General features: G+C 49.2%; 1 protein-coding gene across 2 annotated transcripts in view; it reads left to right on the top strand.

The window, feature by feature from the left end:
- Positions 1 to 15,885, top strand: part of LOC134069364 (diacylglycerol kinase theta) — a 31,716-nt gene that overhangs the window by 10,496 nt on the left and 5,335 nt on the right. Inside the window, exons 3-20 of one of the 2 annotated variants that reach the window (XM_062525322.1) lie at positions 788 to 887; positions 3,169 to 3,254; positions 3,666 to 3,791; positions 4,959 to 5,112; positions 5,870 to 5,944; positions 6,112 to 6,212; positions 6,829 to 7,046; positions 8,508 to 8,592; positions 8,927 to 8,981; positions 9,279 to 9,340; positions 9,675 to 9,825; positions 10,646 to 10,663; positions 11,791 to 11,829; positions 12,804 to 12,919; positions 13,390 to 13,541; positions 13,747 to 13,895; positions 15,063 to 15,241; positions 15,763 to 15,863. In XM_062525322.1, coding sequence (XP_062381306.1) covers positions 788 to 887; positions 3,169 to 3,254; positions 3,666 to 3,791; positions 4,959 to 5,112; positions 5,870 to 5,944; positions 6,112 to 6,212; positions 6,829 to 7,046; positions 8,508 to 8,592; positions 8,927 to 8,981; positions 9,279 to 9,340; positions 9,675 to 9,825; positions 10,646 to 10,663; positions 11,791 to 11,829; positions 12,804 to 12,919; positions 13,390 to 13,541; positions 13,747 to 13,895; positions 15,063 to 15,241; positions 15,763 to 15,863 — 1,967 coding nt within the window. The remainder of the gene's footprint in view (positions 1 to 787; positions 888 to 3,168; positions 3,255 to 3,665; positions 3,792 to 4,958; positions 5,113 to 5,869; positions 5,945 to 6,111; positions 6,213 to 6,828; positions 7,047 to 8,507; positions 8,593 to 8,926; positions 8,982 to 9,278; positions 9,341 to 9,674; positions 9,826 to 10,645; positions 10,664 to 11,790; positions 11,830 to 12,803; positions 12,920 to 13,389; positions 13,542 to 13,746; positions 13,896 to 15,062; positions 15,242 to 15,762; positions 15,864 to 15,885) is intronic. The other variant, XM_062525323.1, reaches the window with a different exon arrangement.

Genomic DNA, 15,885 nt, shown 5'->3' with positions numbered 1-15,885 from the left:
CCTCTAGGAAAAGTCTGTCCATCCAGCTGTCCAGCTAGTCAGCAGCCAATTTTCAAAGTATCGCCTCCATATGCTGCTTGTCCATCAGGTGGAGGCCTCTGTGTAGGATGATCACACAGCCTGGCCTCAACCAGAAAAAAACCCCCCAGCAAACGTCACTACCCACATTCAGCTAATCAGCTAGCATTAGCATTCAAGTGTTTTCCCCCCCACAAGTCTATTCCTCTGGTCTCATTTGGGCTTGTTTACTGTTGCTGTTTTGTCACACTGTCTGTGCGTAGCATACTGTCTGAAGGCCACGCTCACTGAGGTGCCGTTGACCGGTTGGCGAGCGTGGGCTGGTGAGCGTCGGTGTGCTCAGTGGAGTGGACGGGTTTTTTAACGGAGGGGATCCCCCCCCCCCCCCCCTTCTGCTCACGTTCCCATCCTGACCGCAGCGCTGCGGTGTCTGTGTGAGTGCCTTCGTTCAGGGCACAGAGCGAGCCGGCGCCGCGTGCCAAAGAGCCTCCATCACATTCCTCTCTGCGCTCGCCTGGCGTCGGAGGAGCGCGAGGAGTGCTGATGCGATCTGATCCGACGCCCTGACCATGGTCACGACGACCCCTTCTGTTCTCGCCGCGGTGCAGTGCAGTGCTTCATTTAGAGCTCGCTGTCAGCCTGGAAGAATTAGAGGAATCTTTCCATGAAACTTGAAAGTATGTTCTCTCATTCTCTCTCTCTTTCTCTCTCTCCCTTTCTTTTTTCTTCCTTTCTTTCTTTCTTTCTTTCTCGGTCTGTCTTTCTCTAGGTGCCGGTGGCCCACTGCTTCGGTCCGGCTGGTCAGAAGAGGCGTTTCTGTTGTGTATGCCGAAAACATCTGGAGGGCAGCAGTGCGTTGCGCTGTGAAGGTGAGTCTGGGTTCCCCGGGTGGGGGTGGGGGTTCCCCATAGTTCCCCATAGCTCCTCCAGTTCCCCCAGTTCCATCCCCATTCCTCAGAGAACCGAGTGTGACTGCAGAGCTATGGCCTCATTTGGATTAGGTGCAGGGCTGGGGTAACTGGAAGTACCTGGCATGAACAAGGAAGAGCAGTGGCAGTGTGTCCTCACCCCCACCCCCACCCCCACTCCCATTAGTACTCATGATTACAGTAGGAAAGTATGTATGGACCACAGCGTGAGGTGATGATACATGGGGCAGTGTTACATTTTTGAGCAGTGTTGCCGGGCAACTAACCGACTTCTTTGTCCTGTGAGCGTATGGTCATTGATGATTTGCTTACTGATGATTAACCTATGAAAACATGCCCAAACAGTAATACTCAGGAACACACACACACACACACACACACACACACACACACACACACACACACACACACACACACACACACACACACACACACAGACACGTCGCCTTGGTTATCATCTGCCTCAGTGGTGGGTCTTTGGGGACTCGACTTGACAGCTTAGGGAGTGGGAGAAGAAAGGGAAACTATTTTAATTGGGCACAAGCTCACCCCCATACTTCAATGCATATAGACTCCGTACTGCTAACAGTAATGATGCTGTACTACTGGCACAGCTATTGTTGATGATGCTACCACTGGTAGGGCCGTTCACACCAAGAATGATCATTTTAGCAACAAAAAAAATTCTAGCTAATATGAATGATGACGTCCACACATAAACTATAATGATAACTACATGAAGAATGATATCGTTGGGGATCACTTCGAGAGCGATTTTGAGAACGATAAAAAGCTGATCAAAAAGCCAATCAAAATCAAAATCAACAGGAGGAGAGACTTTCCTTATCGTTGGTCAGTGTGGCCGCTTTTATCGTTGGAGTTGCACTGTAGTTATCTTTACAGTCATCGTTCCTGGTGTGAACAGCCGTTAACACTGTTAGGAACAAACAGGACTAGATTGTGCTGCCGATTTAAGTTAGTTAACGTGTGGAATGGCCATGGTGCGGAGCAGAGAGTTCTACAGGAGGACCCGCAGACTCGGCCTTTGCTTGGGTTATGTCATTGGAATGAGAGTGGTGCGGGATTGAGCGAAGGGGAGAAGGGAGGGGAGTTTTAAGCTGAAAGCCTTTAGGCTCCTCTACCTTCTTTATATTCCACACAGCCTGGCAGGGGTTGGATCCAAAACACGCCAAGTTCCCATTCGGCCTCAATAAAGAGTCCCTCTGCGCCGCACCACACCACACCACACCACACCACACACACCACACAACACCGCCCTGCTCCGCTCCCCTCCTAGTCTTTTCTCCTTTAATCCTCTCAGCAGTGTTTCTCTCTCTCTCTCTCTCTCTCTCTCTCTCTTTATCTCTCTCTCCCTCTCTCTCTCTCTCTCTCTCTCTCTCTCCCTCTCTCTTTCTGTCCCTTTTCTGTTATTGCTCATTTGTCTGCACCAGCCTCTCCTGTTTGATGGAGAACTGCGGTTGCCATGGGAATGGAGGATGGTCTTTTCTAGGGGGGCTGAATTCTAAGAACAGAGCGTTGATTCAGGGGAAGAGAAAAACACTGTGTGTGTTTGTGTGTGTGTGTGTTTTGCCAATCACACTCACATACACAAACAGGCTATACACACACACACACACACACACACACACACACACATACACACACACACACACACACACACACACACACACACACACACACACACAGAGAATGCACAAAGCACAGACAAAATATCCCAGGCCAGCTCTATCCCACACAAGCCAGTGAGTCTTTGGCTTGTTGATTTGCATTGCAGCTCTCCTCAACAAAGCTATTTTTATTCTGACAGCAATAGCGTTTCCTTTTGCATACTGTATCTAACCAAAGTGTGCGTAAAGATATAATCGTGTAGCAAAAAAGGTGTGTGGAACAATAGGGGGTAGTTTCCCGGCTCTTCCCGCTATTCTCGCCCTTATCTTGCTCCCATCTTGGTGTCATTTCTTTTATAGCCCTATGCATTCAAATGCCTTTAGTTTGATATTCGGTCAGTGTGTGTTAGTGTTATAGATGCAAAGCACTCGTCCTCATATGACATTTGTGTGTGTGTGTGTGTGTGTGTGTGTGTGTGTGTGTGTGTGTGTGTGTGTGTGTGTGTGTGTGTGTGTGTGTGTGTGTGTGTGTGTGTGTGTGTGTGTGTGTGTGTGTGTGTGTGTGTGTGTGTGTGTGTGTGTGTGTGTGTCAGTGTGTGAGCTCCATGTCCACAGTGACTGTGCGCCCTTCAGCTGCAGTGACTGTCGCCTCTGCCACCAGGATGGCACTCAGGACTATGTAAGTTTGGTCTCCGAGCCAGGACTCCTCTACCAGTCAGAGATCGTACTAATAGACTATGCAATTAATAGGCTTTACTTCAAAGCTCAGTCAAGTACTCTTATGCCTTTACACTTACTGTATGTGCATGTGCTCTCTGCGAATGGAGCATGTGAATGGTTAGCGTCAACATCATTATTAGCATAGTGTATCAACATAGAACTTGATAGAATGTAGCTGTCAAAACAATGTAGGCTTATTTGGATTAGTATACTTTTATGTGTGTACTTTGTTATTTCAATTTTATTTGTACGGGACAATGTGCAATTAGTACATACATGTAAATGGGAACATTTGATGCATTGCACCAAAATGAGCCTTAGGCTAGTTTACATCTACAGTATGTATGCTTTGTTGTGTTTCTGATGCCAGGACACGTACCACCACCACTGGCGGGAGGGGAACACGGCGTCAGGGTCGCGCTGTGAGGTGTGCAGGCGCACCTGCGGCTCCTCCGACGTGCTGTCCGGCATGCGCTGTGAGTGGTGCGGCATCACGGTAGGTCCACCCCAGAGCTGACCAGCTAACTCCCTTCTCCTCCTCTCTGGAGGGACACTTTGTATACGCTGAAGTGAAAAAAGACCAAAGCTGCCTGTGTCGAGTGGGATATGCCAAGAAAGATATGTTATTTGCTGATTTTTTTACATGTCCCCTGTTGGCTACTGCTAAGGTCGAGATCATGTCACTATACGAGTGAATTAGCAGTATTAGAACATTCAGGTGCCGGTTCTGCTTTAGGAAACCTATAGCTTCCATTGTTTCATTCCAAAAAATCATATATGTAGTTTAACAACTGCTAAAAACATGAAAATCTAGTGTCTTGCTTTTCTTACTACCAGACTGTCCCAGTCAGTATTGCAACAGCGCAAACCAAGTTGTGTGCTAAGAGCAAACCACGAAACCGTGAACTTGGCTGTCAAACCCAGCGCTTGGTCGCGCAGACGCTCGTGGAACCTCCAGAAGTATTGTACGCGGTCGAAAGCCGGTCCTGTGGAGGCGTTTCATGCAGTACGCTCATGTTTTATTTATCTCCGGGAGTCACAGAGCTGTGCTCCCTTCCGCATGAGTGAGTCCATCCAGAGACCCCCCCCCCACACACACACACACACACACACACACACACACCCCCGCCGGTGCTCCTCAGTTAAAAGCCCACCACATGGCACCACGCCCAGGCTGTCCGTGTACGCCCATATGCACATCTCCTGACCCATTCAGCATCACAACGTCTCACAGCGCTTATCTTACTGTAATAGAAGGATAATATCCTAAGACTTAATGCAGACTTTTATTGTTCCCCCCGTTGTGAGCGTGTGACTGTGTTAAAGAATGGATTTTTCCCAGTCGTGAGACCATCAATAAGGCACGAGGCGAAGAGGAGCTAAATGGTTTTAGTTGCAAGAGTGCCAAGCGAAATGGCTTGCTGACTCTGAGGTTTTTGAACTCGAAGGGGCTTAGTGCACCAGAACGGACCTTTTGGGACTTTTTAGTGATATGTCCTTGGTCGAGTTATTCTGATGGATCGCAGTGCGTCTAACCTTGGTCGCCGCAGGAACACGGCGTTGCTAATCCGGGCTCTCTCTCTCTCTCTGTCTCTGTCTGTCTGTCTGTCTGTCTGTCTCTCTCTCTCTCCCTCTCTCTCTGCGCTTTGCTTTTCTTCTGCAGGCTCACGCGTCCTGTTACGTAACGGTGCGACTCGAGTGTGGCATGGGGCGCCTCCGCAACATGATCCTGCAGCCGGGATGCCTACGCATCTGCTCGAGGAACTTCAGCAAGATGCACCTCTTCCGCATCTCGGAGAACTCCCAGTGCGAACTGGGTAAGCACCGTCGAGGAGTGCAGAGATCCCGGCAACGCAGCACTGACTGAGAGAACATAGGGATGAAGAAGGGTCCAGAAGAGAGGAGAGGAAAGGACAAAATAAAGAGAGAGAGAGAGAGTGATAGATGGAGAAATGAGGGATGAAAAAGGGTAGAGAGAGAGAGAGAAATGAAGAAGGGATTAAGAAGGGACGAGAGAGAGACAGAGAGAGAGGGATGAGGGATGAAGAAGGGTCCAGAAATGGGGAGGAGAGGAAAGAGAAGCAGTGACCGAATAATAAAGAAGCGATCGAGACAGAGACAGATGGAGAAACTGAGCGATGGAGATTAAGTTCAGGTCTAAGATGCTCCGCGTATTACTGCAGCCGTTCAGCCAGGGCATCCGTGGGAGCAGGGCACCAGTCATGATCAATAATGAACCGTCGCTGGTGAAAATGCCACTAAGCCACAGATTAACTCCCTCCGTGACCCCTCGGCTGTTTGGTGAAGGTCTCATCTCTTCTCCCGTCCTCCAGCAGAAGCCTCTGTGTAGCAGATTGAAAATTCTCAGACTGAAATTGGAACAATGTTGATTACAGTATACTGTAGGAACGAGGTTATGAGGAGTGTGTTATTATAGCGTTTTTTAAACAGTTAACCGATATTATAGTGTAAACAGTTACTGTGTTTTATGTTCAGACTTGAGGGTTTAATTGCTCAGTGGCTGTTCATTGATCGCAGTCGTTACAAGGGCTTTTATGTGGTGCTCTTTCTCAGATAATCTGGACGATGTTGATTCTCCGACTCCCGTGGCAGCTAAAGACAACCAGTCCTCCACGCCCACTGACACAGGTCACTATAACTGCTGACATGTTTACACTGCGTAACGGAAAAATACTGCTTATCTTACACTTCTGTGCAAACTTGCTTGCTACAGTGTAAGTGTGGATAACCACACGCTACTGATATTTTCTCCAGGAAAGGAAATAGCTTTGTTTTCTTTTTTTTTTAATTTGCAGGGAAGCAGACGCTGAAAGTGTTTGATGGCGATGACTCAGTGAAGCGCAACCAGTTTCGCTTGGTGTCCATTCCACGAATTACCAAGAATGAGGAAGTAGTAGTGAGTGCCCTTTGCCAATTGCCCGTACATTACGTGGCATATTTGCCACCTACCAGTGAAATGACTTACACCATGCAAATAAAACATGCAACATAACATTTGGGAAAACGCGTCACGGTTTGTTTTTTTTTCCACCATGTGCTACAGCCATGTGTTTTACTTCAGAAAGAAGAGGTGGGGGGGAGGGGGGGTGTGTGAGAATGAGCTTTTCTCATTCAACTAATTAAACCAGCCCAAAGTCCTGGCAGAGCGTTGGTTTTAGTTTCCTGCCAAACATCCCCCTGTTGTATTCTAGACTTTGTCTGTTTGAAAGCTTGAATTAAACTTCCACGGCCATAAAACGGAGGAGAAGGGTTGAGACGCGAAAAGAATTAACAGGCCGCTGTGTGTGTGTGTGTGTGTGTGTGTGTGTGTGTGTGTGTTTATGTGTGTGTGTGTGTGTTTGTGTGTTTGTGTGTTTGTGTGTTTGTGTGTTTTTGTGTTTGTGTTTGTGTGTGTGTGTGTGTGTGTGTGTGTGTGTGTGTGTGTGTGTGTGTGTGTGTGTGTGTGTGTGTGTGTTTGTGTGTTTGTGTGTTTGTGTGTTTGTGTGTGTGTGTGTGTGTGTGTGTGTGCGCAGGAGGCCGCCTTGAGGGCCTTCTACTTGCCGGACGAGCCCCAGGACTACGAGTTGCAGGTGCACGGCCAGCAGCCGGCGCTTCTCTCCGACGACATCATCAACCGCAACGGCACGCCCGACGACAAGTCCATCTTCAAGGACAACCCGCCGGATTCCTGGCTGCTCCGCGCCAAGCCGCGCCACTCCGACGTCCTGAAGATCTACGCCGCCTGGCTCAAGTACGTGGCATTTTTTTCGAGCGGGGACGAGGGGGCGTCCGGCGAATGGCATCAATTATGTTCCACCGCCGGGCGTTTGTGTGGTCAACGCGCGAGCTCGAGGCTGTTTAAATGCACACGCTGTTCTCTAAGCGCGTGTTTAATAAAGCTGAAGATGAAGGGCACGTTCAGCCCAAACACAGAATGTGAAACAGTAAATCCTCACAACTGTAAGGTATCTACAAAAGTGCCTTGAATACATTTTCTTTTTTTTCCATTTCCAAATAAAGGCAATGCTCCACTTTGCTGTACTCCACCTTGGGTGGGTGCTCTGCTCTGTGTGTGTGGGGGGGCGGGGGACAGGAGGATTTCTGAAGCGCTCTAAACGGGCACTTCTAGTTTCTCCAAACAAAGTGTAAACTTTTCCCAAGCGCCGTGACCCAACGGAGAGAGATTACCGCCTGATGTAGAGCCTCAGCTGGCCCGCGTGTTTACAGGCTCTGCCACTGGCTTCCTGGGCTAGTGTATAAAAGCTGTCAAACACGCACTTGGCCTGATGGATGCCGTGATTGCGGGTTGCGAGCCTCGTTGCCAAGGAGACGCAGTCACACCGCCTTGATGGCTTACCAGGGGGATTGCGGTGCCAGGGCAACGGCAACAGAGAGTGTGTCGGGATGGGAAGAATGCTGGCGTTTCAGATGCCAAATGAATCCCCGTCGTCCACTTTTATTGCCTTCAGTGAAATTCGCAGAGTATTGATGGATTGCGTATGAAAGAAATAACTCCAATTATAAAGCGGTTGGAAGGTTTTTGTCGCGGCAGTAAAAACACTGGGCTACTACATGTGTAGCACTGTGGCCGTGTTCTTCTCTTTTTTTTCATTCCGAGGGTTTATGTTTATCTTGATGTCATGACGTTATGACATAAGAGTTTCTGCTGAGATTTTTATGAGTCACTGTGAATTGCACCACACTCTCTTGGAAAGACGCATATTACAGGCCCACGAGGCGAAGAATGACCTCTTTCTCTGCCTTCCTTCATAGCAACTAGACAGGGGGGGGGGGGACCAGTTAAATCAAGTGACTCGGCCCACGTCGAGCTACCAGTTAATGACCTAATGCGCCATTAATAGCCTAACATAATAACACTCCAGAAGTGAAATAACAACGCTCTCCTCTTGGTGGTCCAGCTCGGCACCTGGGAGGCTTGGAGGTATTCCTAATGCAATAATTCCCAGTGACACGTGAGGCCGCTTAGTCCGGGAGACATTGGACAGCTCAAAAACGCCACTGTGAAATGTCACACTCAGACCTCCGAAAGAACCAAGAGGGGAAATGAGACGTTCTCTGTGTGCACTCACGGTTTCTGCTAATGCAATTCTTATTTACTCTTTCGAGTTGATGAAATAATTGCAGGAACGCCGCTTCTTAACAGAGCTTGATTTGTTTTTTTTCTGTTTCTTTCTCTCTATTTTTTTTGCAGACTCGGTTACGTCTCCATCACAGTTGGCAACGAGAGCACCGTGGACCAGATCATTAAAGAAGTCTTAACGCAGCTGGGCAAGAAGGTAGAGTACCGCGCAGCATGCCGCCACTGGCACCGTCTGATCGCGCCAGCGCCACCGCTACACAGGGATTGGGTTACGCCGTAAAACGCGCCCCTCCCCCCCCCCCCCCCCCTGTGAGCGGGAGCGCGGCTGCCGTCGGTCGGTGGTAACGTTTTCAGTGACGTGAGAGCAACACGGAGGTCTGGCTGGCCTTAACCGTAGGTGCTGTAAAAACAGATATGGCCTGTGGAGAGTCGGCCTCTTCTCACACTCTTGGTTTCACTATGACTTTCTCTGCGTGCGTGTGTGTGTGTGTGTGTGTGTGTGGGTGGGTGGGTGTGTTTCGAAACTCTAGGATGAAAACCCTGAGAACTTCAACCTTGTGGAGGTGTTTATGAGCAGCAAACAAGGTAATAGAAACAGGCCTTTGGACGTCTTTATATACACACACATACAATGTGTGTATATCTCTGTACAGTATGTATACATTTGTAACAATTGCTAAATGCTAATTTCCCACAATTCCAATGGTACTGTTGAAGATGCCGATCAAATATAGTGAATTATCAAGGTCCATGATCTCAGACTCACCCACATTTGGTATGCATGTTGCAGTTTTCCTTAGTCATGAGGCTTACGCCATGGTACTCTGAATATGTGTTTGTGGTTTGTGAAATGGGCTCATTGGCTGGTCTCCTCCTCCGCAGTTCAAAGGCAGGTTCTGACTGGTCAGGAGCTTCTGCTGGACAAGCTTCAGGAGATAAGGAAGGTATGAGCTTCCCCCCTACTGAGAAATCCCTGCTGATGTGTGTGTGTGTGTGTGTGTGGGTGCGCGTGTGTGTGTGTGCGTGTGTTTGCGTGCGTGTGTGTGTGTGTGCATGCGTGAGTGTGCGTCTGTGTGTTTGAAAGAGAAGTAGGGGAAAGAAAAACCACAGCTGGTGTGAATCTTACAGCTGTGTGTACTTACACAAGAGTTGTGTTTGTAGTACTGCACTGTGTAAACCTGTGTGTGTGTGTTGCACCTATGGTTTCACAAACACACGTCTGTCCTTCTGTCCTGTCCATCTACCTGCCTCTCTGACATGGCCGCCTTCCCTCTCCAGATCTCCCTGCGGCAGATGAACCAGACGCGGTTCTACATCGTGGAGAACCGGAACCGCGTGGTCCAGGTGAACCTGCTCCTGGGCGGTCTGCCCGCGCAGCTGTCCAAAGAGGAGTATGCGGAACTTCTGCAGACACACCTGGAGATCAAGAGTGAGTTGACCGCACACGTCCAGCTCTAAGCTGACCACGTGGCCGAGGGCAGTGTGTTCCCGCACCGGGGGAGTGGTGTGTTTTATTGGTTGACGTCTGGTTAGTTTCCCACCAGTCCTGTCACTGGGTTACTGGACGGGTTGCAGGGCAACGACTACAATGTTGATGGCAGGACTGTGGAAAGAACTTTTAAACTTTTTTATTTACAGTATTTATTTATTTTTTTGCGAGCGTGAGGAGGGGTGAGATAGGTGGTAAGTTGCGAATGGTGGAAGACTTTAGCCTTCCGCCTTCGCCCCGAGGATTTCCGAGAAAGCCGATCTACATGCATCAAGCTATTGAGTCAAAACATGGCCAACCACAACCAAATTTGAACCTCACCAAAACAAACAAAGACAAATTGTTATGTCTGGCTAGGCTGGAATATTGTGGCTAGATGAAGTTTGTTTTGCTGTAGACAATATGTTTATTCAAGTTTGTGATCACATGATCACACCCATAAATAGGCCTACTAGATCCAATTCAAATGGACAAATGCATTATGCTATGATGTCCTTTAGAGATTAGGTTCCCTGAATAACAACAAGCTCGTATGTTATGAGCAAGGATTCTAGAGGGTAGCGCTCTATGATCTTTGGTTATGAGGTGCTGAGAGCGGAGACTCTGTAGGCGCTGTTTATGTGCTGTAGCCATTAGAGCTGCTCTCAATGGAATGGAACAGAGTCAGAGTCAATGGAACAAACCTCTCTTTCTCTCTCCCTTTCTCTCATTCTTTCTCTCTCCTTTTGTCTCTCTCATTCTCTCTCTCCCAATGTACCAGGTGAAAAGAAGGAGGGAGGTATGTTTGGCAAATCTCTTGTTGGGTTCAGCTAAATTGGCGGCTGTTTTGGAAGACCAGGAAGAGTAGGATATTGGGGACTGGTTCAACTAACCCGGTGGAGGTCCTGGTGGCTGGTCAAATAAGAACTGAGTTGGCCTATTACTGCCTGGTTAAAAAATTGTGGGGTTTCTGGGTGTGTGGGGGGTTGAAGGGTTGTTGTGTACTATGAGTGAGTGAGGTGAGGTGGTCTGGTGATATTTAACATATGATGTATAGGGATTTTTATGTATGAATATATTTCTGTATTTTTGCATGGTGTGTAGCTTTTGGATCAGACACGTCATGATTTCACGGTTTGAGGAATGAATGGATGTTGAACCTCTCCTTCTTCTCTCTCGCTCTCTCTCTTTCCTACTCTTTCTCTCTCTCTCTCTCTCTCTCTCTCTCTCTCTCTCTCTCTCTCCCCACATGCACTTTACTGGGCAACAGTAAAAGCCCAGGTGTCCGAACCTTTTTAAAGCGCTTCGTCGTGGCACACGCTGTAGTTTCCACTGCACTGCCTCTAATACTGTATGAGGGCAGGTTTGGGCTTTTCATATGCTTTCCTTTCATCCTTTTTATGCACTTTCCATGATTAATCTGTGCAGAGCCGGTCCAGGCGGCACTCTGGGCCACTGAGCTACAGTAGTATTGCTCAGCTGCTAGTGTGTGTTTGTGCCCTGTGCCTGTGTGCACCAAAGGATATGCAAGGCAGCACAGGCTGTAATGATGTCTAAGGTCATCAGATTTAATCTGTGTCTCTCCCTCTTCGGCTCCTCCTTTCCCTCCCTCTCTCTCTCCCTCTCTCTTTCTCTCTCTCTCTCTCTCTCTCTCTCTCTTGCTCTCTCTCTCTGTCCTACCTTTTAAATGCACTCATCTATCTACATTTTCCCCCGTCTCATGTTTCTTCTCTCTCTCCTTCCCTCTCTCTCTCTCTCTTGCCCCTGTTCCGCTGCCGTTTTCCTCTCCTGTCTTACTTCTCTTCTCATCTGTTCTTCTCCATTCCCTCTCTCCCTCTACATCATTATCCCTCTCTCTTTTCCCCCTCAATCATATTCATCTCTCTCTCTCTCTCTCTCTCTCTCTCTCTCTCTCTCTTTCCACAGATCACTTGGTCACCATCACTCACGTTTACAGCACACAAGGTGAGAGTTTGTTGTCATGGTGATGCTCTAAGCTAATGACACCCCCCTCCTCCCCTCCATAAACACACACACACACACGCACACACACCTAGTGTTTGCTGATGACTTAGGGGACGCCTCATTTCCGCAGTCCCAACCACCCGCCCTGGCGCTAAATCAAGCGAGCCTCTCTGCCACGCGTACGGGCAGCATCATTAGGCGCCGTGCCCACTCATCAGCCACCAGAGCGTGGCAGCGATTGCCCTCCCTGACACCAGGCCCACACTTTTTTTAAGAGGGTGAGGGGGGCGGGGGGGGGGGGGGGGGCATGGTACCACACGGACAATATGAGGGCACCCTCCGCACCCTTTGCCCTCGTCCTCTCCGTCCCCTCTGCCCAAACATGCGGCCAGGCCCCTGCCCAACGCCCGGCGCCCCTTAAATGAGCTCCTTGTTGACGAGACAATGGCCTCGCTGTGGACAGCAGCAGCGTCCGGTCTCCAGCGCCCAGCCCCCTGCGCTCTTGCCGGCACGATGACACGCTCTGCTCAATAGCCTATCAGCACCCCTGCTTCATCACCCAGCTCTCAACACAGCGCACCACTACACAACAGTTATTTTCTGACAGCAGGGCCATGTTGGGGACACTTCAGTTGGCCACCTCAAAAGGGCAGAGATTTACACTTAGATTTTGCATTGAAAATCAATACCCAACAAGTTCAGTGTTGTATTAAAAAAAAAATCTAAAAACGTTGACTACGCTTAACCTGTTGTGCTTTCTTTGTTTGTTCTATAGTCAAGTTGATGGTTTTTAAGAGACCTTAAGTTGACCTCATTCCCTAGAATTACACTAAGCTACTGTCTTAACTGCATTAGTTGACTCGTGATCATGTGACCTTTCCTCAGTTGAACAGTCACATCCCTCTCTCCCTCCCTCCCTCCCTCCCTCCATCTCTCCCGCTCTCCCTCTCCTCTCTCTCTCTCTCTGCTCTCAGGCGCTGTGGCTCTTCAAATCTCCTGTTTCTCCGAGGCCGAGAGGATCTTCATGCTGGCCAAAGACTCCTCCATCGACGGCAAGCAGCTTACCTCGCTGGTCATCCCGCAAATCATGGTGAGGGTCCTCGGGGTTAAGATTAACGCCGGCGGTGACGCCACGACCGCCCCCGGCCCCGGGCCCGGCCCCGACCCGGCACACTGCCGTCTCACAAACTCCACCTTTCTCTGTGGAGGAGAGGCAGACGCTTTGGTGTGGCCTGGAGATTCTTCTTTCATTCATTTTGCTCACGTGCCACTTATCAAGCCCATGTGTCCTCAGCAGCTGTGACGCTGTCTGCCTCTAGGCTTTGCCGCTGATAGGCATGTGAACAGCCCGCTAGCGCCCACTAGTGGCCGTCTCATGTCACTGATGCTTTTTTCGACAATCGAATTGAAGCTGGTGTTTCCCCCCCCCCCACAAAAGCGTCCAGTACAGCCTGTAATTAATGGAGTGATTAATTGATCAGGCTGTTTAAAGAGGACGAGTTAATGTGCAAGGACTGACACCGGTAGGACCACAAATAAACGTGTGTCTTTTCTCACCAGACAAGCATGCTTCCGAAGGGCGGCTGTCCCCTGCTGGTCTACGTAAACCCTAAGAGTGGAGGACTAAAGGGTAGGGAGATACTCTACAATTTCCGGAAGATTCTGAACCCCCACCAAGTCTTTGAGCTGACCAATGGAGGACCACTAGGAGGGTAAAATGATCCTGACTGTTTCAGATTTAGCCCATTTATGTTTTTTTAAGTATGTTTTTTTGTGTGTTTTTGAGTATATTTGTGTGCCTATGTGTCTGTGCGTGTATGTGTGTGTGTCTTTGTGCGAGTATGTGTGCATGCAAATGTAGATGTGTGTGCTCTAATATTAGCCTGCCTAACTGGTCCCCCCCTGGCTGTGTTCCAGGTTACACACGTTCAGAGAGGTGCCCCGCTTCCGTATCCTGGTGTGTGGGGGCGACGGCACAGTGGGCTGGGTGCTGGGGGTCCTGGAGGCCATACGGCACAAGCTGGTCTGCCCTGAACCCGCCATCGGCATCATCCCCCTGGGCACCGGTGAGTGGCCCGCACAGCCTCCCGGTGGAGGCCCGGAGAGACCGTTCTCGCTCCACTCATCCCTCTAGTCATTAGAAATGTGCTAGATTAGACTGTATATGTTGCATTGAACTTAGTATGGTACTGTTTTTGGTCCTGGTCAGCAATGTGCAGGATTTGCGTATCTGGAACTTTACGTACTGCATCTGTTTGGCTGATGCTTTTATCCAAATTGACTTACATACGTCAAGTTATCACAAGGGCCAGTCTCCCCAGAACAACGCCGAGTGAAGTGCCTTGCTCAAGGGCACAACGGCGTCAGCCTGGTATTGAAAGCACCCCAATTAAATCTTTCACTCGCCTGATTTTTGAAAAATAAATAAATAAATCAATACAGGAGTTCACTGCAGTGCAGATCCACTATCAGGAATCCAGACCCGGCCGGTTTTACGAGCTAAAGAGCGGGAAGTGCTCGTGCGTTTTGCTGTTTTGTGAGACAGACCTGAACTCTTGTCAAGCGTTTACGTTATTAGATGAACTAAAGGAATGCGACTCATGAACAGTAAGTGCGGAACACATGTTCGCGCAGGCCGTTAAGGCGGCCCACCGTTTATGTGTTGAGTGACCGGAGCCAGCACATGCATGTAGAACTCACCAAGGGGTCTGTCAAAAAGAGGCAGTGGACGTTCTGGGGCCTGTGCGGTTGACCACCCATAAATGAAACAGAGCTCTCCCACGAGGGGGAGAAGAAAAGTGGGCTGCTAACGCAAGCCTACCACATGTTTTTCTTAGTCCTGTCCACGGTGTTAGCAGGTCACATATGAGGTGTTGGAGCAGCTGAGAAACTCTGCTGGTGCTGGGAACTCATTCGGCTTCTCGTCATCTCGGATGTTGTGCGGGCGCAAAATTCGTCGATTTATTTGGGCACTGTCGTCATGGCGCTGAATCGTTGTCCAAATTAGGAATGCCGTTCTAGAGCTGAAGCGTTCTGAGTGATTTTGTTTTTCTGTGAAATGAGGCGTACTAACGACTCGTCTGCTCTACCTGCACAGAACGCTGCGTTTCTTGTAACAAAGTGCAGAAATGAGACTTCCTGTGGTTACGGCGAGCGTCAACGTGATTTCCTGCCTGCGTCGCGTGGTGTTTTTAAAGTTGTTGTCCCCCCCCCCCAACTCGCATCCTGCGCAGGAAATGACCTGGCCAGAGTGCTGCGCTGGGGGGCGGGCTACAGCGGCGAGGACCCCCACAGCATCCTGCTCTCATTGGACGAGGCGGAGGAAGTGGAGATGGATCGCTGGACCATTCTCCTGGACGCTCAGGAGATGGCCGAGGACGGCAAAGAGAACGGCTTCCTGGAGCCGCCCAAGGTAGGGGCACCGTAAACCTTTGCACTGACCAGAGAGCTAATTGACCACACAAAGGGACAGAGCCATGGTCTAGTACAGAACTGTGTTAGGTGCAGTTCATGTCCCCCAACTGATGGATACTGGAATTGCATCACTTTGATATATTTCCTATATACCCTCACATACTTTGTACCCAAAATACCTTACTATGTATTGGGTTATCAGATGTTATAAGCAACCTCGGATTTGAAAATGAACATGATTTATATAAATGTATCATTTTGCCCAATAAACATAAAGTTGAAAAAAAAAAGCCTTACTATGCAGTGAATGATATGAATATTCCCCATATCACTGGCTTCTCCACTATATTATCCAAGCTCTGGTTGGTACAGAGACTGTAAATCATCCTTCAAAACTCTTAACACTCATTGGATTAGTGACCTTTCACCTCCAGTCATCGCATGACTGGGCCTTTAGTGTGTTCAGTGTGAAGCTTCCCACTGCTGAGAGGTGTTACAAGCCCGCTCTCTGTCTTACAGATCGTCCACATGAATAATTACTTTGGTGTGGGCATCGACGCCGAGGTCAGTCTGGACTTCCACCATGCCCGCGAAGAGGAGCCGGGGAAGTTCAACAGCAGGCAAGCGTGACCTCTTTCAACC

Source organism: Sardina pilchardus, chromosome 21, assembly GCF_963854185.1.
Source record: "Sardina pilchardus chromosome 21, fSarPil1.1, whole genome shotgun sequence".
Lineage (NCBI taxonomy): Eukaryota > Metazoa > Chordata > Actinopteri > Clupeiformes > Clupeidae > Sardina > Sardina pilchardus.
The sequence above is the reverse complement of the archived record's forward strand: the minus strand, read 5'-3'. Positions and strand labels throughout refer to the sequence as shown.